Genomic DNA, 22,899 nt, shown 5'->3' with positions numbered 1-22,899 from the left:
ACATCACTATAATACTGCAGTACTTTTACTGTAATAATGCATACTACATCACTATAATACTGCAGTACTTTTACTGTAATACTGCATACTACATCACTATAATACTGCAGTACTTTTACTGCAATACTGTATACTACATCACTATAATACTGCAGTATTTTTACTGTAATACTGCATACTACATCACTCATAATACTGCAGTACTTTTACTGTAGTACTGCAGTACTTTTACTGTAATACTGCATACTACATCACTATAATACTACAGTACTTTTACTGTAATACTGCATACTACATCACTATAATACTGCAGTACTTTTACTGTAATACTGCATACTACATCACTATAATACTGCAGTACTTTTACTGTAATACTGCATACTACATCACTCATAATACTGCAGTACTTTTACTGTAATACTGCATACTACATCACTATAATACTGCAGTACTTTTACTGTAATACTGCATACTACATCACTATAATACTGCAGTACTTTTACTGTAATACTGCATACTACATCACTATAATACTGAAGTACTTTTACTATAGTACTACATACTACATCACTATAATACTGCAGTACGTTTACTGTAATACTGCATACAACATCACTATAATACTGCAGTACTTTTACTGTAATACTGCATACTACATCACTCATAATACTGCAGTACTTTTACTGTAATACTGCATACTACATCACTCATAATACTGCAGTACTTTTACTGTAATACTGCAGTACTTTTACTGTAATACTGCATACTACATCACTATAATACTGCAGTACTTTTACTGTAATACTGCATACTACATCACTATAATACTGCAGTACTTTTACTGTAATACTACATACTACATCACTATAATACTGCAGTACTTTTACTGTAATACTGCATACTACATCACTATAATACTGCAGTACTTTTACTGTAATACTGCATACTACATCACTATAATACTGCAGTACTTTTACTGTAATACTGCATACTACATCACTCGTAATACTGCAGTACTTTTACTGTAATACTGCATACTACATCACTATAATACTGCAGTACTTTTACTGTAATATTGCATACTACATCACTATAATACTGCAGTACTTTTACTGCAATACTGTATACTACATCACTATAATACTACAGTACTTATACTGTAATACTGCATACTACATCACTATAATACTGCAGTACTTTTACTGTAATACTGCATACTACATCACTATAATACTGCAGTACTTTTACTGAAATACTGTATACTACATCACTCATAATACTGCAGTACTTTTACTGTAATACTGCATACTACATCACTATAATACTGCAGTACTTTTACTGTAATACTACATACTACATCACTATAATACTGCAGTACTTTTACTGTAATACTGCATACTACATCACTATAATACTGCAGTACTTTTACTGTAATACTGCATACTACATCACTATAATACTGCAGTACTTTTACTGTAATACTGCATACTACATCACTCGTAATACTGCAGTACTTTTACTGTAATACTGCATACTACATCACTCATAATACTGCAGTACTTTTACTGTAATACTGCAGTACTTTTACTGTAATACTGCATACTACATCACTATAATACTGCAGTACTTTTACTGTAATACTGCATACTACATCACTCATAATACTGCAGTACTTTTACTGTAATACTGCAGTACTTTTACTGTAATACTGCATACTACATCACTATAATACTACAGTACTTTTACTGTAATACTGCATACTACATCACTATAATACTACAGTACTTATACTGTAATACTGCATACTACATCACTATAATACTGCAGTACTTTTACTGTAGTACTGCATACTACATCACTATAATACTGCAGTACTTTTACTGTAATACTGCATACTACATCACTATAATACTACAGTACTTATACTGTAATACTGCATACTACATCACTATAATACTGCAGTACTTTTACTGTAATACTGCATACTACATCACTATAATACTGCAGTACTTTTACTGAAATACTGTATACTACATCACTCATAATACTGCAGTACTTTTACTGTAATACTGCATACTACATCACTATAATACTGCAGTACTTTTACTATAATACTGCATACTACATCACTATAATACTGCAGTACTTTTACTGTAATACTGCATACTACATCACTATAATATTGCAGTACTTTTACTGTAATACTGCATACTACATCACTATAATACTGCAGTACTTTTATTGTAATACAGCATACTACATCACTATAATACTGCAGTACTTTTACTGTAATATTGCATACTACATCACTATAATACTGCAGTACTTTTACTGTAATACTGCATACTACATCACTATAATACTGCAGTACTTTTATTGTAATACAGCATACTACATCACTATAATACTGCAGTACTTTTACTGTAATACTGCATACTACATAACTATAATACTGCAGTACTTTTACTGTAATACTGCATACTACATCACTATAATACTGCAGTACTTTTACTGTAATACTGCATACTACATCACTATAATACTGCAGTACTTTTACTGTAATATTGCATACTACATCACTATAATACTGCACTACTTCTACTGTAATACTACATACTACATCACTATAATACTGCAGTACTTTTACTGTAATAATGCATACTACATCACTATAATACTGCAGTACTTTTACTGTAATACTGCATACTACATCACTATAATACTGCAGTACTTTTACTGCAATACTGTATACTACATCACTATAATACTGCAGTATTTTTACTGTAATACTGCATACTACATCACTCATAATACTGCAGTACTTTTACTGTAGTACTGCAGTACTTTTACTGTAATACTGCATACTACATCACTATAATACTACAGTACTTTTACTGTAATACTGCATACTACATCACTATAATACTGCAGTACTTTTACTGTAATACTGCATACTACATCACTATAATACTGCAGTACTTTTACTGTAATACTGCATACTACATCACTCATAATACTGCAGTACTTTTACTGTAATACTGCATACTACATCACTATAATACTGCAGTACTTTTACTGTAATACTGCATACTACATCACTATAATACTGCAGTACTTTTACTGTAATACTGCATACTACATCACTATAATACTGAAGTACTTTTACTATAGTACTACATACTACATCACTATAATACTGCAGTACGTTTACTGTAATACTGCATACTACATCACTATAATACTGCAGTACTTTTACTGTAATACTGCATACTACATCACTCATAATACTGCAGTACTTTTACTGTAATACTGCATACTACATCACTCATAATACTGCAGTACTTTTACTGTAATACTGCAGTACTTTTACTGTAATACTGCATACTACATCACTATAATACTGCAGTACTTTTACTGTAATACTGCATACTACATCACTATAATACTGCAGTACTTTTACTGTAATACTACATACTACATCACTATAATACTGCAGTACTTTTACTGTAATACTGCATACTACATCACTATAATACTGCAGTACTTTTACTGTAATACTGCATACTACATCACTATAATACTGCAGTACTTTTACTGTAATACTGCATACTACATCACTCGTAATACTGCAGTACTTTTACTGTAATACTGCATACTACATCACTATAATACTGCAGTACTTTTACTGTAATATTGCATACTACATCACTATAATACTGCAGTACTTTTACTGCAATACTGTATACTACATCACTATAATACTACAGTACTTATACTGTAATACTGCATACTACATCACTATAATACTGCAGTACTTTTACTGTAATACTGCATACTACATCACTATAATACTGCAGTACTTTTACTGAAATACTGTATACTACATCACTCATAATACTGCAGTACTTTTACTGTAATACTGCATACTACATCACTATAATACTGCAGTACTTTTACTGTAATACTACATACTACATCACTATAATACTGCAGTACTTTTACTGTAATACTGCATACTACATCACTATAATACTGCAGTACTTTTACTGTAATACTGCATACTACATCACTATAATACTGCAGTACTTTTACTGTAATACTGCATACTACATCACTCGTAATACTGCAGTACTTTTACTGTAATACTGCATACTACATCACTCATAATACTGCAGTACTTTTACTGTAATACTGCAGTACTTTTACTGTAATACTGCATACTACATCACTATAATACTACAGTACTTTTACTGTAATACTGCATACTACATCACTATAATACTACAGTACTTTTACTGTAATACTGCATACTACATCACTATAATACTACAGTACTTATACTGTAATACTGCATACTACATCACTATAATACTGCAGTACTTTTACTGTAATACTGCATACTACATCACTATAATACTGCAGTACTTTTACTGTAATACTACATACTACATCACTATAATACTGCAGTACTTTTACTGTAATACTGCATACTACATCACTATAATACTGCAGTACTTTTACTGTAATACTGCATACTACATCACTATAATACTGCAGTATTTTTACTGTAATACTGCATACTACATCACTATAATACTGCAGTACTTTTACTGTAATACTGCATACTGCATCACTATAATACTGCAGTACTTTTACTGCAATACTGTATACTACATCACTATAATACTGCAGTATTTTTACTGTAATACTGCATACTACATCACTCATAATACTGCAGTACTTTTACTGTAATACTGCATACTACATCACTATAATACTGCAGTACTTTTACTGTAATACTGCATACTACATCACTCATAATACTGCAGTACTTTTACTGTAATACTGCATACTACATCACTATACTACTGCAGTACTTTTACTGTAATACTGCATACTACATCACTATAATACTGCAGTACTTTTACTGTAATACTGCATACTACATCACTATAATACTGCAGTATTTTTACTGTAATACTGCATACTACATCACTATAATACTGCAGTACTTTTACTGTAATACTGCATACTGCATCACTATAATACTGCAGTACTTTTACTGCAATACTGTATACTACATCACTATAATACTGCAGTATTTTTACTGTAATACTGCATACTACATCACTCATAATACTGCAGTACTTTTACTGTAATACTGCATACTACATCACTATAATACTGCAGTACTTTTACTGTAATACTGCATACTACATCACTCATAATACTGCAGTACTTTTACTGTAATACTGCATACTACATCACTATACTACTGCAGTACTTTTACTGTAATACTGCATACTACATCACTATAATACTACAGTACTTTTACTGTAATACTGCATACTACATCACTATAATACTGCAGTACTTTTACTGTAATACTGCATACTACATCACTATAATACTGCAGTACTTTTACTGTAATACTGCATACTACATCACTCATAATACTGCAGTACTTTTACTGTAATACTGCATACTACATCACTATAATACTGCAGTACTTTTACTGTAATACTGCATACTACATCACTATAATACTGCAGTACTTTTACTGTAATACTGCATACTACATCACTATAATACTGCAGTACTTTTACTATAGTACTACATACTACATCACTATAATACTGCAGTACGTTTACTGTAATACTGCATACTACATCACTATAATACTGCAGTACTTTTACTGTAATACTGCATACTACATCACTCATAATACTGCAGTACTTTTACTGTAATACTGCAGTACTTTTACTGTAATACTGCATACTACATCACTATAATACTACAGTACTTTTACTGTAATACTGCATACTACATCACTATAATACTACAGTACTTATACTGTAATACTGCATACTACATCACTATAATACTGCAGTACTTTTACTGTAGTACTGCATACTACATCACTATAATACTGCAGTACTTTTACTGTAATACTGCATACTACATCACTATAATACTGCAGTACTTTTACTGTAATACTGCAAACTACATCACTATAATACTGCAGTACTTTTACTATAATACTGCATACTACATCACTATAATACTGCAGTACTTTTACTGTAATACTACATACTACATCACTATAATACTGCAGTACTTTTACTGTAATACTGCATACTACATCACTATCATACTGCAGTACTTTTACTGTAATACTGCATAATACTGCAGTACTTGTAGTACTTGTAGTATCGTGGTCAGGTCATAATATAAACATGTGTTATGAGGTGTTGGGGGTTGACTGGATGTTTCTACTATTTAAAGTTCAGCGATTCACGGGCTGCCCACGCGCCCTCTCTGCGCTCTGATTGGCTTCCCCGCTCGTCCACGCGGCGGAGACATGCTGCTCGGTGAGCCGGTAACGGGACACCGGGACTCCCCTCCGGTATAAAACCGACCCGGTGGTCTACAGCTCAGACCACAGTCTCATCTGGTTCAGTTTGGTCTTACTTTAATATTGACCTGATTCTCTGACTGAGACTCATTACTTTCATATAATCACTTTTATTAATATTTAATATTATTTTATTTTTCCTCTAATAGTATTGTTCCGTAGTTTCTCTTCTTTTCTTCTTCTGTCTGTTCCTCATCGTTCCTCCGGTGGAACCATGGTTCTGTCAGCCTCCCACAAGCCGAAGGTGTCTCTGCATCTGTCGGATCCGAGCCGCAGCTTCTACAGCAGCGGAGACAAGCTGTCCGGTTCCGTGCAGCTCCAGGCGGCTCAGCCCTGCAGGCTGACCGGCCTCCGGGTCACTGCCGCCGGCTGCGCTCATGTGCAGCACCGCAAGAAGAACCGGAGCCAGGAGGTGGAGTACCTGAAGTATGAGGAGGAGCTGCGGCTGGAGGAGCAGCTGGAGAAAGGTACCTCAGCTAGAACCCAGAGAACCTAGAACCACTAACACTAGAACCACTAACACTAGAACCTAGAGAACCTAGAACCACTAACACTAGAACCACTAACACTAGAACCTAGAGAACCACTAACACTAGAACCTAGAGAACCTAGAACCACTAACACTAGAACCACTAACACTAGAACCTAGAGAACCACTAACACTAGAACCTAGAGAACCTAGAGAACCACTAACACTAGAACCACTACCAGTTCATTATAAATGTGAAGAATGAAACAGAAAGTTGAACCTCTGTGTTGCTTCATTCATTAACCTCCTCCTCTCCTCCTCTTCCTCCCCCTCTTTCTCCTCCTCTTCCTCCTCTCCTCCTCTCCTCTTCCTCCTCCTCCTCTTCCTCTCCTTCCTCTCTCTACTCTCTCTCCTCTTCCTCTCCTCCTCCTCCTCTCCTTCCTCCTCTCCTTCCTCCTCTCCTTCCTCTCCTCCAACTCTCCTCCTCTCCTCTCTTCCTCCTCTTCCTCTCTCTCCTCCTCTCCTCCTCTTCTCCTCCTCTCCTCCTCCTCCTCTTCTCCTCCTCTCCTCCTCTCCTCCTCCTCCTCTTCTCCTCCTCCTCTTCTCCTCCTCTCAGACTCAGAAGGCTGTTTCTTGCTTCCAGCTGGTAAATCTTTCAGTTTCCAGTTTGGGTTCGAGCTCCCTCCCCCCGGGTCAGTATTACCCCCCTTCTTTCCTTCCTCCCTTTCTTCTTTGTTTCCTTCCCTCCATCCTTCCATCTTTCCTTCCTTTTGTCTTCCCTTCCTTCCCTCCTTCCTTCCTACCTAATGCCTTTTCCTTCCTTCCTTCCTTCCTTCCTTCCTTCCTTCCATCTTTCCTTCATCGTCTTTTCCTCTCTTCCTTTCCTTCCGTTCCTCCTTCCTTCTTTCCTTCCTTTCCTAATCCCTTTTCCTTCCTAATCCCTTTCCCTTCCTTCCTTCCTTCCTTCCTTCCTTCCTCCCTTCCATCTTTTTTAATGATCTGTGGCTCTTGAATGAAGATGAGTTTGACCCCCCTGGATTACAGTGATCAGTTATTGACCAGGCCCCCCCCCCCCTCTGCCCCCCCCCACAGGCGCCTGGTGTCCTCCTATAAGGGGAAGTTTGGCTATATCCGTTACTACGTGCGTGCGGAGCTGGACCGGCCTTCCCATCATGCTTTGCACTGTGAGAGAGAGTTTGAGGTGGAGGAGCCACTGGATGTGAACAGACCTGAACTACTGGTAAGAAATCACTCTCATCAATAATCAATTAATCAATTAACCAATTAACAGCAGTAGATGAGGTCATTCAATGGGTTTTGACTTGGTTGCCATGACGACAACCGAACTCGGATGGTCGAAGTTAGTGAGAAATTCACCTTCAGACTCATTGATTAATGATTATTGATTAATGATTGCAGCTGTAATGTGATGAAGTATTGATGAGCGATCAGAGACACATTAACATAATTAATTAATAAATAAATAAATAATAAATAATAATAATAATAAATAATAATGATAAATAACTAATAATAAATAAATAATAAATAAATAATAATAATAAATAAATAAATAAATAATAAATAAATAATAATAAATAAATAATACAGAGAAACAACCACATAGAAGTAAACTAATAATAACTATATTTCTTAATAACACCCTTCCCTCCCCATCCCCCCCCCCCCCCTCCAGGCTCCAGCTGCGTGCTCCAAACAAAAGAAAGTGACGTGCATGTTCATCCCGGACGGTCAGGTGTCCATCAGCGCAAAGATCGACAGGAAGGGGTTCTGTGAGGGCGAGGACATCAGCGTCAACGCTAAGTTTGAGAACACTTGTTCACGGATCGTCGTTCCCAAAGCCGCCATCGTAGCCAAGCACTCGTACGTCGCCGACGGACACACCAAGGTAACGACCCGCACGCTCACGGTACCCCTGACCCCTGACCCCGACCCTCTGACCTCTGACTCATGGCCCCCAACCCTCTAACCCTCTGACTCATGGCCCCCAACCCTCTGACTCATGGCCCCCAACCCTCTGACTCATGGCCCCCAACCCTCTGACCCTCTGACTCATGCCCCCCAACCCTCTGACTCATGGCCCCCAACCCTCTAACCCTCTGACTCATGCCCCCCAACCCTCTGACCCTCTGACTCATGGCCCCCAACCCTCTAACCCTCTGACTCATGGCCCCCAACCCTCTAACCCTCTGACTCATGGCCCCCAACCCTCTGACCCTCTGACTCATGGCCCCCAACCCTCTGACTCATGGCCCCCAACCCTCTAACCCTCTGACTCATGGCCCCCAACCCTCTGACCCATGGCCCCCAACCCTCTGACTCATGGCCCCCAACCCTCTGACTCATGGCCCCCAACCCTCTAACCCTCTGACTCATGGCCCCCAACCCTCTGACTCATGGCCCCCAACCCTCTGACCCTCTGACTCATGGCCCCCAACCCTCTGACTCATGACCCCCAACCCTCTAACCCTCTGACTCATGGCCCCCAACCCTCTGACTCATGGCCCCCAACCCTCTAACCCTCTGACTCATGGCCCCCACCCCTGACCTCTGACCCCTGCTGTGTCTCAGGTGTCGGTTCAGAAGCTGGCGGCGGTCCGAGGGAACCACATCATCTCAGGAATGTGTGACATGTGGCAGGGAAAGACCATCCGGGTCCCCAGACTGAGACCCTCGCTGCTGGGCTGTGACATCATCAAGGTGGACTACGCCCTCATGGTGAGATCTACCTCCACGTCTTCTTTTCCTTCCTTCCTTCCTTCCTTCCTCTCCTCCTCTCCTCCTCTTGTCCTCCTCCTCCTCTCCTCCTCCTCCTCTCTTCCTCTCCTCTCTCCTCCTCTTCGTCTCCTCCTCTTCCTCCTCCTCTCCTCTTCTCCTCCTCCTCCTCCTCTCCTTTTGTCTTCCCTTGCTTCCCTCCTTCCTTCCTTCCTAATCCCTTTTCCTTCCTTCCTTCCTTCCTTCCTTCCTTCTCAGATTAAAAAAAAAGCAGATAAAGCAATATTAGTCAGCTGACCGCCAAAATAAAAGCAGATAAAACAATAAGTGCTTTTATTTTGTCTTCAGATCTACCTCCACATCCCCGGCAGTGAGAAGCTGGTTCTGGAGCTTCCTCTGGTGATCGGCACGGTCCCGTTCAGCGGCGTCGGCAGCAGAACCAGCAGCATGAGCAGCGGGGCGGGGTCCCTGAGCAGCCAGGGGGGGTCAGTGAGCAGCTGGTCCTCCTTCCCCTCCGCCCCCCCCAGCTACAGCAACATACACAGAGACCTGCGGGTGCGCGAGCCGCTGCTGCAGGACTACGATGGAGCGGAGGACGACGAGGACGACGGCGGTCTCGTCATGAGGGCGCCAGAAATGTACCTCGTCCCCCCCCCCGCCTACACTGAGGTGAGCCCTGACCCTAACCCTGCTGACCGCCAAAATAAAGGCAGATTAAACTGTTCATCAGTCAGCTGACCGCCAAAATAAAGGAGATTAAACTGTTCATCAGTCAGCTGACCGCCAAAATAAAGGAGATTAAACTGTTCATCAGTCAGCTGACCGCCAAAATAAAGGAGATTAAACTGTTCATCAGTCAGCTGACCGCCAAAGTAAAAGCAGATAAAACAGTTCAGTCAGCTGACCGCCAAAATAAAATGCTTTTATTTTGTCTTCAGGTTGACGACGCTGCAAACAAACCTCAGACTGTCTCCTGAGGACGAGGACGACTTCCTGCCCCCCCTCCTGTGACTTCCTGCCCTCTCCCCGTGACTTCCTGCCCCCTCATGACTTCCTGCCTCTCCCCATGACTTCCTGCCCTCTCCCCATGACTTCCTGCCCTCTCCCCATGACTTCCTGCCCTCTCCCTGTGACTTCCTGCCCTCTCCATGACTTCCTGCCCCCGCCATGACTTCATGCTCCCCCCACCGTGACTTCCTGCCCCCGCCATGACTTCATGCTCCCCCCACCGTGACTTCCTGCCCCGCCTCCCGTGACTTCCTGCCCTCTCCCTGTGACTTCCTGCAACCCCACCGTGACTTCCTGCCCTCTCCCCGTGACTTCATGCCCCCCATCGTGACTTCCTGCCCCCCACCATGACTTCCTGCCCTCCCCAGGATCTATTAATGATGACTCAGCAGATTTTCTCTTAATGTTTTTTGTTATTTAGTTGAAATGTTTTTTACTTCCAGAAAGTTTCACCTGTATATATTCTTCTTCTTCTTATTATTATATATATTATAATTATTATTTTGTACAAATGAGAAAGATTTTTATTTTTTTAATTCTAATAATAAATCAGTTTAATATGATTCACGCCTCTGATTGTTCTGTTTGCTGTGTGTCACAAATATCTCATCAACTAGAGAAGTGATTTAATATTCAGGTCAAATATTAATATTAATATTAATATAAACCATATATATGATAGAAAGAAGTAAAATACAAAGAGATATTTAATCATTGTTTCTTTGCTTTTCTTCTTTGTTGCCATGACAACATAAAACATTGAGTCTTTAAGACTGTATTCACACTGGAAGCCAGATGCTCTTATTTAGTCTCATAGATACACTGACTAGATGCCATCGTGGGATGGGGGGGGGGTTATCGTGGCTCGAGGGGGGGTCGTCGTCTAAAAATTATCTACAAATTTTGACTTTTTATCTAAAATTTGGACATTTTATCAAAAAATTTCGATTTTTATCTAAAGATTTTGACTTTTTATCTAAAAAGTTTCACTTTTTATCAATTTTTTTGACTTTTTATCAAAAATTTTGACTTTATCTTAAAATTTTGACTTTTTTATCAAATTTTCTTGACATTTTATCAAAAATGTTGACTTTTTATCTAAAAAGTTTCACTTTTTATCAAATTTTTTGACTTTTTATCAAAACATTTTCACTTTTTATCAAAAATGTTGACTTTATCTAAAATTTTGACTTTTCATCAAAAAGTTTCACTTTTTATCAAATTTTTTGACTTTTTATCAAAACATTTTCACTTTTTATCAATTGTTTTTGACTTTATCAAAAATTTTGACTTTATCAAAAAAAATTTTGACTTTTTATCTTAAAGTTTTGACTTTTTATCTTAAAATTTGGACATTTTATCACATTTTCTTGACTTTTATCAAAAAGTTTGACTTTTTATCTAAAAAGCGAGGTGAGCCCTGACCCTAATGACATTAGAACCAGATTGGAATCAGATTTGAATCAGATTAGAACCAGAGTAGCTGCAGTCTGAATGCAGAATAACTTCCTGTATAAATTTTAGCATCAGATTCCCTCTTAGTGTTTCCTTCCTTCCTTCTTTCCTTCCTTCCTTCCTCCCTTCCTTCCTTCTCTCCTCATACTTCTTGTTCTTTCTTTCTCTTCCTTCCTTCCTTCCTTCCTTCCTTCCCTCCTTCCTTCCTTCTCTCCTTCCTTTATTCGTTCCCTCCTTCCTTCTCTCCTTCCTTTATTCCTTCCTTTATTCCTTCCTTCCTTTCTCTCCTCCTTTCTTCCTTCTCTCCTTCCCTCCTCCCTTCCTTTCTTCCTTCCTCCCTCCCTCCCTCCCTTCCTCCCTCCCTCCCTTCCTTCCTCCCTCCCTCCCTTCCTTCTTTCCTTCCTCCCTTTCATCCTTCCTTCCTTCCTTCATATTAGCTTCAGATCAACTTTATAATTCATGTTTCCACAGAAGGAGGACTGTGGGTTTAGTCCTCCATCACTTCCTGTAAACATGATGAAGGATCTAATGCTCAGTATGAACAGGAGGAATCATTACACACACACACACACACACACACACACACACACACACACACACACACACATACACACACGCACACACGCACTCACACACACACACACACACACTGCTGAAAAACTGTGAACTTTTAATTAATGAAATGTCATCTGCTGCAACTCAGTAGAATATGAATGTGTGTGTGTGTGTGTGTGTGTGTGTGTATATGTATGTGTGTGTGTGTGTGTATGTATATGTGTGTGTGTGTGTATATATGTGTGTGTGTGTGTGTATGCATGTGAGTGTGTGTGTATATATATGTGTGTGTGTGTGTGTGTGTGTGTGTGTGTGTGTGTGTGTATATGTATGTGTGTGTGTGTGTGTATGTGTATATATGTGTGTGTATGTGTGTATATATGTGTGTGTGTGTGTGTATATATATATGTGTGTGTGTGTGTGTATATGTGTGTGTGTGTGTATGCATGTGTGTGTGTGTGTGTGTATATATATGTGTGTGTATATATGTGTGTGTGTGTGTGTATATATGTGTGTGTGTGTGTGTATATATGTGTGTGTGTGTGTATATATATATATATGTGTGTGTGTGTGTGTAATGTGATTCAGTTGTTTACTGTCTCTGCAGCTGTTCAACCTCTGACTCACTTTAACTGTATAAACATCATATTACAGCTGACCTCCATTCTCGCCCCCCCCCCCCCATCACCCCCCCTCCCCCCATCACTCCCCCTCGTCTCTCGCCCCCCCCACCCTTGTCCTCCTTTTTCCTGCGTGGCAAGCAGCCTCTCTTCCCTCTGATTGGTCGGCTGGGTGTGTGAGGCAGCGTGTGCTCAGAGAGTGAGCGAGCCTCTGAGTCAGCGGGGATCCAAGTCCTGGTCCTGGTCCTGGTCCAGGTTCAGGTCCAGGTTCAGGTCCTGGTTCAGGTCCTGGTCCAGGTCCAGGTCCTGGTTCAGGTCCTGGTTCTGATCCTGGTCTTGGTCTTGGTCCAGGTTTCTGGGTCAGACTCCTAGAACAGGAAATGTCCTTCGTAGAAAGAGTTTCCAAAATAAGAGTAAACGTGAGACACGTGTGTGTGTGTATCTGAGTGTGTGTGTGTGTGTGTGTGTGTGTGTGTGTATCTGAGTGTGTGTGTGTGTGTGTGTGTGTGTGTGTGTGTACCTGAGTGTGATGTGACATTTCCTGTCTATTAATAAACTGTCTTTTCATTGGTTACTGCTGACGACTCTCATCAAGTTCAAAGCTGTGAAGCCTTCAAAGCGACCAATCCAACGGCTCCTCGTCCACTGATGATGTCACACACAGGAAACAGATTGTTGTAACCTTTAACCTTTAACCTTTAATCTCTGGATGGAGCCCAGTGGCAGTAAATACAGCGAGAAGAGCAGGGGCCCTGAGACAGACCCCTGTGGAACCCCATATGGCAGTGGAGCAGGGGCCTTAAGACCGATCCCTGTGGAACCCCATATGGCAGTGGAGCAGGGGCCCTAAGACAGACCCCTGTGGAACCCCATATGGCAGTGGAGCAGGGGCCTCAAGACCGATCCCTGTGGAACCCCATATGGCAGTTGAGCAGGGGCCCTAAGACAGACCCCCGTGGAACCCCATATGGCAGTGGAGCAGGGGCCCTAAAATCGACCCCTGTGGAACCCCATACGGCAGCGGAGCAGGGGCCCTAAGACAGACCCCTGTGGAACCCCATACGGCAGTGGAGCAGGGGCCCTGAGACCGATCCCTGTGGAACCCCATATGGCAGTGGAGCAGGGGCCTTAAGACCGACCCCTGTGGAACCCCATACGGCAGTGGAGCAGGGGCCCTAAGACAGACCCCTGTGGAACCCCATACGGCAGTGGAGCAGGGGCCCTAAGACAGACCCCTGTGGAACCCCATACGGCAGTGGAGCAGGGGCCCTAAGACTGACCCCCGTGGAACCCCATACGGCAGTGGAGCAGGGGTCCTAAGACCGACCCCTGTGGAACCCCATACGGCAGTGGAGCAGGGGCCTTGAGACAGACCCCTGTGGAACCCCATATGGCAGTGGAGCAGGGGCCTTAAGACCGACCCCTGTGGAACCCCATACAGCAGTGGAGCAGGAGCCCTAAGACAGACCCCCGTGGAACCCCATATGGCAGTGGAGCAGGGGCCCTAAAATCGACCCCTGTGGAACCCCATACGGCAGCGGAGCAGGGGCCCTAAGACAGACCCCTGTGGAACCCCATACGGCAGTGGAGCAGGGCCCTGAGATCGACCCCTGTGGAACCCCATATGGCAGCGGAGCAGGGGCCCTAAAATTTACCCCTGTGGGACCCCATACGGCAGTGGAGCAGAGCTGGATTCTGAAGTTCCAAGGCTCACACTCATGGTTCTGTCAGCCAGATAGGATCTGATCCAGTCCAGCGCAGTACCACAGATGCCCACTAGGTGGCTTAGCCGAGCCAGTAGAGTGTTGTGGTCCACGGTATCAAAGGCTGCAGTTAGGTCCAACAGGACAAGAATGACATGATCACCAGAGTCATTTGTTAATAAGATGTCATTAAAACCCCGTAGTAAGGCTGATTCAGTGCTGCGCAGGGTTTTGAAGCCTGATTGAAAGACCTCCAGGAAATTGTGCTCATCACGACATTATAACTTATACATTATAACTTCATATTTCTTCATGCCTAAAGAGAAATAAAAGCAGTGATGTTATCATGATTCAGGCATGAAAGGGTTAAAGTGAAACAAAACATAAATAATAATCTTATATAAACTGTTTCCTGTTCTTATTCACATTTTCATTCTCACTGTTCCACAAATGACTAAAAACCTGAGAAGTCTTACGCTTCCCTCTAATCTGCCCGGAGACACATTATGCTTGATGCTGATTGGTTAAAAAAAAGCTTTGGGACTTGTTCAACAGACAAAGTTGCAAACAGAAGAAGACGAGGACGCAGACATTTAAAACCAGGCGATCAATCGGTTCATGATCAGATTCCTGATCAGCAAATCAATATGTTTGAGTTCCAGCTGCTGTTTGTGTGTGTGTTCGTCCCTCAGGTGATCTGCTCAGGTAACACACATTATTACAGTAACAGCAGTTTCTCACTTCCACTGAAGTGATTGTGTCATTAATAACTGTTTATCTCAGTTGATTTGTGGCTTTAATATTCACACTCGAGCAGTGCTGATGGTTGTCATTGGTGATCAGTCGGTGGCTGAGTTACACACACTGTCACAACAAAATGTTCAGGACATGTTAACTTACTGAGCTCAGCATTTAACTAAATGTTTGTGTTACTAAGTCTGCATACCGTCTCTCTGTTCTGGTGAAAAGCTCCCAGGTAGCTGAGTGGTTTGGGCACATTCCTTAATCACATGATCACAAGCTCATGCCCAGCATTGTACTTGTACTGCATGAAGTCGTTCAAAGTTCAAAGTAATGTGTCATTGTTACAAGAGCAATGAGACAGCACAGCAGGTAGAACCAGTGTAGTGTGTAGAGCAGTGGACTGAGTACACAACTTTGTGGGGAACCGGTGCCGATGGTCAGAGTCACAGAGTCTTTGTGTGGTTTGTTAAGTCCTGGAGTTTGGAGATGGCCCCGGCTGTTCTGCACACTGCTGCATCTCCACATCTGTAGGACAAATATCTGGCTTTTGGTTGGGAAGCATTAACAGTCTTTCTGGTGGTAACATTGTCCACGTAATGTTGATATTGTCCATGACTGTGGTTGTGTATTCCCCCAATGCCATTTTTGGGTCATCAGCTGCTCCTTGACAACTAAAGATGTTCTAGTCTGCGTTGTTGAAACAGTCCTGGAGCTGAGGGACAGCATCCTCACTCCACAATCACAAGTCAACAACATCAAAAACATCCCTGTCTCTGTAGGTCTCACTGCTGGTGCATCCCACTTACCCATAATGCTTTGCCCCTCTTAGGTTCGACGACAGGACGACACTCCTTGTGGGCGCTGGCCACCTACATCTCAGGGTCAACGCCGTTTCCAGAGTTCAGTGGGGTCCTGATGTTGGACGACATTCAGGTGGGCTACTTCGACTCGGTGACGGACCGATTCAGGGAAAACGGTGAGGAGGGAGCAGAGCTGGACCTGGGTCAGCAGGCCGGGTACATACAGCAGGAAATGTTCTGTAACATGAAGAAGCGGCTGGCGCTGGTCAAACAGCGTTTCAATCTGACGGCGGGGGTCCACGTCCAGCAGAGGCTGACAGGCTGCGAGGTGCTGCAGGATGGTCAGCCGGCACTCATCATGTTCAGAGATGGCTCCAACGGACAAGACGCCGACAGCCTGATGTACAACATGACACACTTCACCTACGCCAGCGGTGACAGCTGGGAGATCCAGTGGGACACTATGGAGCAGACATACATTCGGACACTCTACTCCAACATCTACCTGCCCTTCTGTGTACGGACACTTAAACACCTCCTGGACCAAAACAAACGTCTGGTGAAACGTCGGGTTCAACCTCGAGTCCGCTTCATAACGAAGCCGTTGTCAGGCGGAGCTCGGGTCACCTGTCTGGCCACAGACTTCTACCCTCGCCACATCAACCTGACGCTACTGCGGGACGGCCAGCCAGTGGACGAGGACCAGCTGACGGGCGGTGAGGTGCTGCCCAACGGCAACGGCCTCTATCAGGTGAGGAAGACGTTGACCGTCACGGACGAAGAGCTTCAGCGGAAACACAGCTACACCTGCACCACCGCTCACCTGAGCTTGGACAACCGGCTGGAGGTGAGCTGGAGGGCGGAGTTCTCCCGTTCTCACAGGGTTCACATCATCTCCGCCCCCGCCAGCCTGGCTATCGCTGCCGTCCTGCTGCTGCTGCTGCTGTGGTGGAGGAAGAGGAGACGCACACTGCGGTCAGAGGGAATCGCCGTGGAAACACAGGAGCAGCCAGGAGAAGAGTAACTGTGAGAATTTAAGCCAAAGCTGTATATATGAATTACATTAATACTCCTACAGGATCATCACTGTTATGAAATTATTAAATCTTATGATTAAGAGAGTAGATTTTATTATATTTTTTTATTTTAAATGACTTAGTTGTATGACATTATATTATGTACATTTTGTTCATCTTGTATTGATAAATGTTGAATCTTTTTATATACCACAAATCATATAACTACAATACAAAACAATAAAACTATCTATTTTGTCCATAGTAAACATGAATTAATCTCTCCATTCAAATGAATTAGTTCAGTTAACTGGCAAAACAGACAGACAGGTAGAATTAGCCAATCACAAAAAAGTAGCTCAGTTTCTGCCCAGCAACAGGTTGCTAAGGGCAGCTAAGGCCCTGCGGTTGCTACGGCGATGTGAGAATCTGCTTGGAAATTCTCAAAATTCTAAAGGATTTGGCTTCTGACAAGGTCCCGAACAACTGCAAACTGTGAGAAAACCGTAACTCCTGTCCAAAAACCGAAAACACCGTGAGAGACACAGAAGCCGGCAGATTCTGACAGTGTTTATTTTATTCACATATTCCTTAAAATGAGCGAGTAAGCTCAGTGTGAACACAGAGTGAGATTCTTTTGAAAAAAGAAGACGATTACATTAGGTTCAATGGGGAGCGAGACAGGTATTGCTGCCAGTCTCGGCCCCCCCCATTTAAATTTTTTACAGACCCCGCCTGTCAACGTCACATTTTATGAATCCCAACACCTACGTATGTCTACATTTTGACCAAAAATGATTTGTCTCCTTTTTACGGTTTGGCCGTGAGCTCGAGTTAAAAATAAAAATTAAAGTTGAAGTATGTAACTTTGACACCAAGCGTTTAGAAATGGTACTGCGGCCCACGTTCAAAACACTGGAGAGAGCTGTTACTCCTCGCCCCCTCCCTGCCAGAGTCTACTTTACGTGGGTTGCCAGTTGTTGGACGTGATCCTGCATATCCTCCTCCGTATCAGCGGGTGCAGCTGAGTGCTGTATGACGCTGTAACCGTCTCCAGCCGTCTCCAGCCGTCTCCATGTTTCAAAGACATCTCCTATACATCCCCTTGTTTTGTTTCTCAAATTGTCACAACGTATTTGAGAGTCATAATGAGGTTTTTTGGTTTTGTAACATCAGACATTATTTGCAATGTTCCTGCAGCTCAGTGGCAACTGGCAACCTGGCTGCTGAAACACTACTGACTTGGTGATTGGTAGCTAGGTGGTGGGTGGCGCATCAGGCCAAAACACAGAATGACAACATAAACATGACTTGAGGGCTGCAACTGAGCTTTTCAATTGTGAATATTCTGGCTGGACTACTACTGTCAGTGATATCAGTGTTTGAAATGAACATGATTCCTTAATGTCTGGTTACATTTTAGGGCCATTTTATGATTATTTGGAATATATTTGTTACATACAGCTACTTTAAGGTTAATTTTTACTGCTTCTCACACTCTAGCTAACTGCCGCTTCCACTCTAACTTTGAAGAAAAAGTGATTTCCACTCCTCGTTTGACTGCTCATAGTTTGAAAAGTTTACATGTTATGTAAAAACAGTTTAGTGTTTTGAAGAGAGCACAAGTTTTCCTCTGTTTTAAAGTCTGAATCACGTTTCTACATGCAGGTATGAGAGAGCTAGGTGACTCTGAAAAAAGGTGAAATTTTTTGGGGGTTTTCAAAAAATTCCCATTCATTTCCAATGGAGACTTATTCACGTTTTTTTTGGGAATAACTTTGGGAAACTTTGGAATTTCAACACCAAAAGTCATAGCACCCCTCCCCCGATCGAGCCGCACGTTTTGATGTATATATTGTCGGGGTTTTCTCAAAGCTGCGGGAGGAGAAGTATGGCACTAATAACAGACAGTGTTTGTATTAAATGTTGAATCAGAAATAAAAAATCAAACATATGAAGTGAAACTCTAGTTGATGCTTCCTCCGTCCCTCCTTTCCTTCCTTCCTTCTTTCCTCCCTTCCTCCTCCCTCCTTTCCTTCCTTCCAAACATATGAAGTGAAACTCTAGTTGATGCTTCCTGTCTCCAGACACATATCAGATATCAGTGTGATCAATAACTGATGATCAATAAAGAGACGTGACAGCGTGACCGTGGTTACCTGAGCAGGTGGTGACATCACAGCAGCTCTGTGGTTCCTGATTGGTCAGTTGAGCTCAGCAGGTGAATCACAGACTGAAGTGTGTGTGTGTGTGTGTGTGTGTGTCTGTGTGTGTGTGTGCATTAACAGGACCAACTCAGTGTCCATGTTACTATTCTTGTATACTTGTTTGTGTTCATTCATCATTTCTTCTTCTTCTTTGTGTCTCTTGATGCTCTTTGTACTTTTATTCCTGTTCCACTGTAAATGTCTCCACTGTGTGAACACTAGTGCATCGTATCATACATTATAACTTCATATTTTTTCATGCCTAAAGACAAATGAAAGCAGTGATGTTAACATGATTCATGCATGAAAGGGTTAAAGTGAAACAAAACATAAATAATAATCTTATATAAACTGTTTCTTGTTCTTATTCACATGTTCATTCTCTCTTTTCCACAAAATGACTAAAAACCTGAGAAGTCTTCCCTCTCTGTGATTGGCCGGATGCTGATTGGTTAAAAAAAAAGCTTTGGGGCTTGTTCAACAGACAAAGTGAAAGTCAAGAAGACGAGGACGCAGACATTTAAAACCAGCAGATCAATATGTTTGAGTTCCTGCTGCTGTGTGTGTGTGTGTTCGTCCCTCAGGTGATCAGCTCAGGTAACAGCTGTGTTTCTTCTCTGTCAGGTATCACAGGAAGTGATTGTGTGTCATTAATAAGTGTTTATCTCGGTTGATTTGTGGCTTTCACACTCGAGCACTGCTGCTGGTTGTCATTGGTGATCAGTCGGTGGGTGAGTTACACACACTGTCACAACAAGATGTTCAGGACATTGTTAACTTACTGAAAATCAAAGTTTAGCATTTAACTAAATGTTTATGTTTTAGTTTGTGTTACTAAGTCTGCATACCGTCTCTCTGTTCTGGTGAAAAGCTCCCAGGTAGCTGAGTGGTTTGGGCACATTCCTTAATCACATGATCACGAGCTCAAGCCCAGTATTGTACTTTTATTGCATGAAGTCGTTCAAAGTTCAAAGACCAGACAGGACTAAACTCAATAAGGTGTAATAAAAATAAAAAAGTGTATGAGCTGAGAGCAAATGTTGCTGCTAGTGCAGATGTCCCAGCAGTTCAGTTCAAGTTAGGTATTGGGTGGGGGGGGGGGGGGGCTGTTGAGGAGTCTTATTGCTTGTGGGAAGAAACTCGTCGTATGTGTTCTTCAGCTCCAGGTGCTCCAGTGCAGTGTGAAGCAGCAGGTGTACTGGTTCTCCCTGTAAACAAACTGGTGCTGGTCGGATGAAACTTGTGTGATGCTTCTGATGTGTTTCTGGACCGGTCTCTCCAGACATTTAGCAGGTATGGAGGTGAGAGCCACAGGCCTGCAGTCATTTTTGGTACTGGTATTATTGTAGATGCTTTGAAACATGAGGGGACATATGACAGCGTTAGGGACCTAACGGACCTCCGTCAGCTGGTCAGCACAGTCTTTCAGGACACCATCAGGTCCAGCAGCTTTCCCAGGGTTGATGTTTCGCAGGCAGAGTCCGACATTGTATTGGCTCAAGGTGGGCTCAGCATCATCAGAGGGGAGGGGCAGCAGCAACTGGTTCCTGTTGTTCCTATCAAACTGAGTATGAAACTGGTTCAGCTCTTCAGTCAACGTGGCACAGATGGTTGCAGAGGAAGATGTTGTCTCTCTGTAGTTAGAGGTTGCTCTTATTCCCTCCCACACTTGTCTTGAGTTGGTGGAGTTATGAAAATGATGTTCGACTTGCTGCCTGAGTTAATGCCTCCTCAGTCCTGCCCCGGCTGCTCTGTACACTGCTGCATCTCCAGATCTGTAGGACAAATCTCTGGCTTTTAGTTGTGATCGTACATCCCTTGACATCCATGGCTGTTGGTTGGGAAACATTAACAGTCTTTCTGGTGGTAACATTGTCCATCGTCGTGTATTCCCCCAATGCCATTTTTGGGTGATCAGGTGCTCCTTGACTACTAAAGATGTTCTTGTCTGTATTGTTGAAACAATCCTGGAGTTGAGGGACAGCATCCTCACTCCACAATCACAAGTCAACAACATCAAAAACATCCAGTCCTGTCTCTGTAGGTCTCAGGTTTGTGGACAACCACAGTCCACTGCTGGTGCATCCTACTTACCCATAATGCTTTGCCCCTCTTAGGTTCTGGACGACACTCCTTGTGGGTGCTGGCTACCTACATCTCAGGGTCAACGCCGTTTCCAGAGTTCAGTGCGGTCCTGATGTTGGACGACATTCAGGTGGGCTACTTCGACTCAGTGACGGGCCGATTCAGGGAAAATGGTGAGGAGGGAGCAGAGCTGGACCTGGGTCAGCAGGCCGGGTACATACAGCAGGAAATGCTCTCCAGCATGACATACCAGCTGGAACAGTTCAAACAGCGTTTCAATCTGACGGCGGGGGTCCACGTCCAGCAGAGGCTGACAGGCTGCGAGGTGCTGCAGGACGGTCAGCCGGCACTCATCATGTTCAGAGACGGCTCCAACGGACAGGACGCTGACAGCCTGATGTACAACATGACACACTTCACCTACGCCGGCGGTGACGGCTGGGAGATCCAGTGGGATGCCATGAAGAAGACGTACTTCCAGACACTCTACTCCAACATCTACCTGCCCTTATGTGTACAGACACTTAAACACCTCCTGGACCAAAACAAACGTCTAGTGAAACGTCGGGTTCGACCTCGAGTCCGCTTCATAACGAAGCCGTTGTCAGGCGGAGCTCGGGTCACCTGTCTGGCCACAGACTTCTACCCTCGCCACATCAACCTGACGCTACTGCGGGACGGCCAGCCAGTGGACGAGGACCAGCTGACGGGCGGGGAGGTGCTGCCCAACGGCAACGGCCTCTATCAGGTGAGGAAGACGTTGACCGTCACGGACGAAGAGCTTCAGCGGAAACACAGCTACACCTGCACCACCGCTCACCTGAGCTTGGACAACCGGCTGGAGGTGAGCTGGAGGGCGGAGTTCTCCCGTTCTCACAGGGTTCACATCATCTCCGCCCCCGCCGGCCTGGCTATCACTGCTGTCCTGCTGCTGCTGCTGCTGTGGTGGAGGAAGAGGAGACGCACACTGAGGTCAGAGGGAATCGCCATGGAAACACAGGTGCAGCCAGGAGAAGAGTAACTGTGAGAATTTAAGCCAAAGCTAATATATATGAATTACATTAATACTCTTACAGGATCATCACT

The 22,899-nt window shown here is 43.0% G+C and overlaps 3 protein-coding genes across 3 annotated transcripts; all 3 read left to right on the top strand.

Moving 5' to 3' along the window:
• The first annotated feature begins 6,186 nt into the window (after nt 1-6,186).
• Nucleotides 6,187-14,108, top strand: LOC128366992 (thioredoxin-interacting protein-like). The gene is made up of 8 exons (XM_053327750.1): nt 6,187-6,882; nt 7,501-7,576; nt 7,977-8,124; nt 8,581-8,793; nt 9,477-9,623; nt 9,969-10,289; nt 13,514-13,617; nt 13,979-14,108. The coding sequence occupies exons 1-8, from the start codon at nt 6,630-6,632 to the stop codon at nt 14,106-14,108; spliced, it is 1,392 nt and encodes a 463-aa protein (XP_053183725.1). The 5' UTR covers nt 6,187-6,629.
• A 23-nt stretch (nt 14,109-14,131) lies between these two features.
• LOC128366991 (uncharacterized) lies at nt 14,132-17,529 on the top strand. Its single transcript, XM_053327749.1, has 6 exons — nt 14,132-14,275; nt 14,374-14,463; nt 14,562-14,654; nt 14,750-14,979; nt 16,363-16,484; nt 16,535-17,529. Exons 1-6 carry the CDS (start codon nt 14,132-14,134, stop codon nt 17,527-17,529), a joined length of 1,674 nt encoding a protein of 557 aa, XP_053183724.1.
• A 3,494-nt stretch (nt 17,530-21,023) lies between these two features.
• LOC128366990 (hereditary hemochromatosis protein homolog) lies at nt 21,024-22,834 on the top strand. The gene is made up of 3 exons (XM_053327748.1): nt 21,024-21,029; nt 21,137-21,307; nt 21,773-22,834. The coding sequence occupies exons 1-3, from the start codon at nt 21,024-21,026 to the stop codon at nt 22,832-22,834; spliced, it is 1,239 nt and encodes a 412-aa protein (XP_053183723.1).
• Nucleotides 22,835-22,899: the final 65 nt, after the last annotated feature.

Source organism: Scomber japonicus, chromosome 10 (assembly GCF_027409825.1).
Source record: "Scomber japonicus isolate fScoJap1 chromosome 10, fScoJap1.pri, whole genome shotgun sequence".
Lineage (NCBI taxonomy): Eukaryota > Metazoa > Chordata > Actinopteri > Scombriformes > Scombridae > Scomber > Scomber japonicus.
Note: the sequence above shows the minus strand (reverse complement) of the source record. Positions and strands in the feature narration are given on the sequence as shown.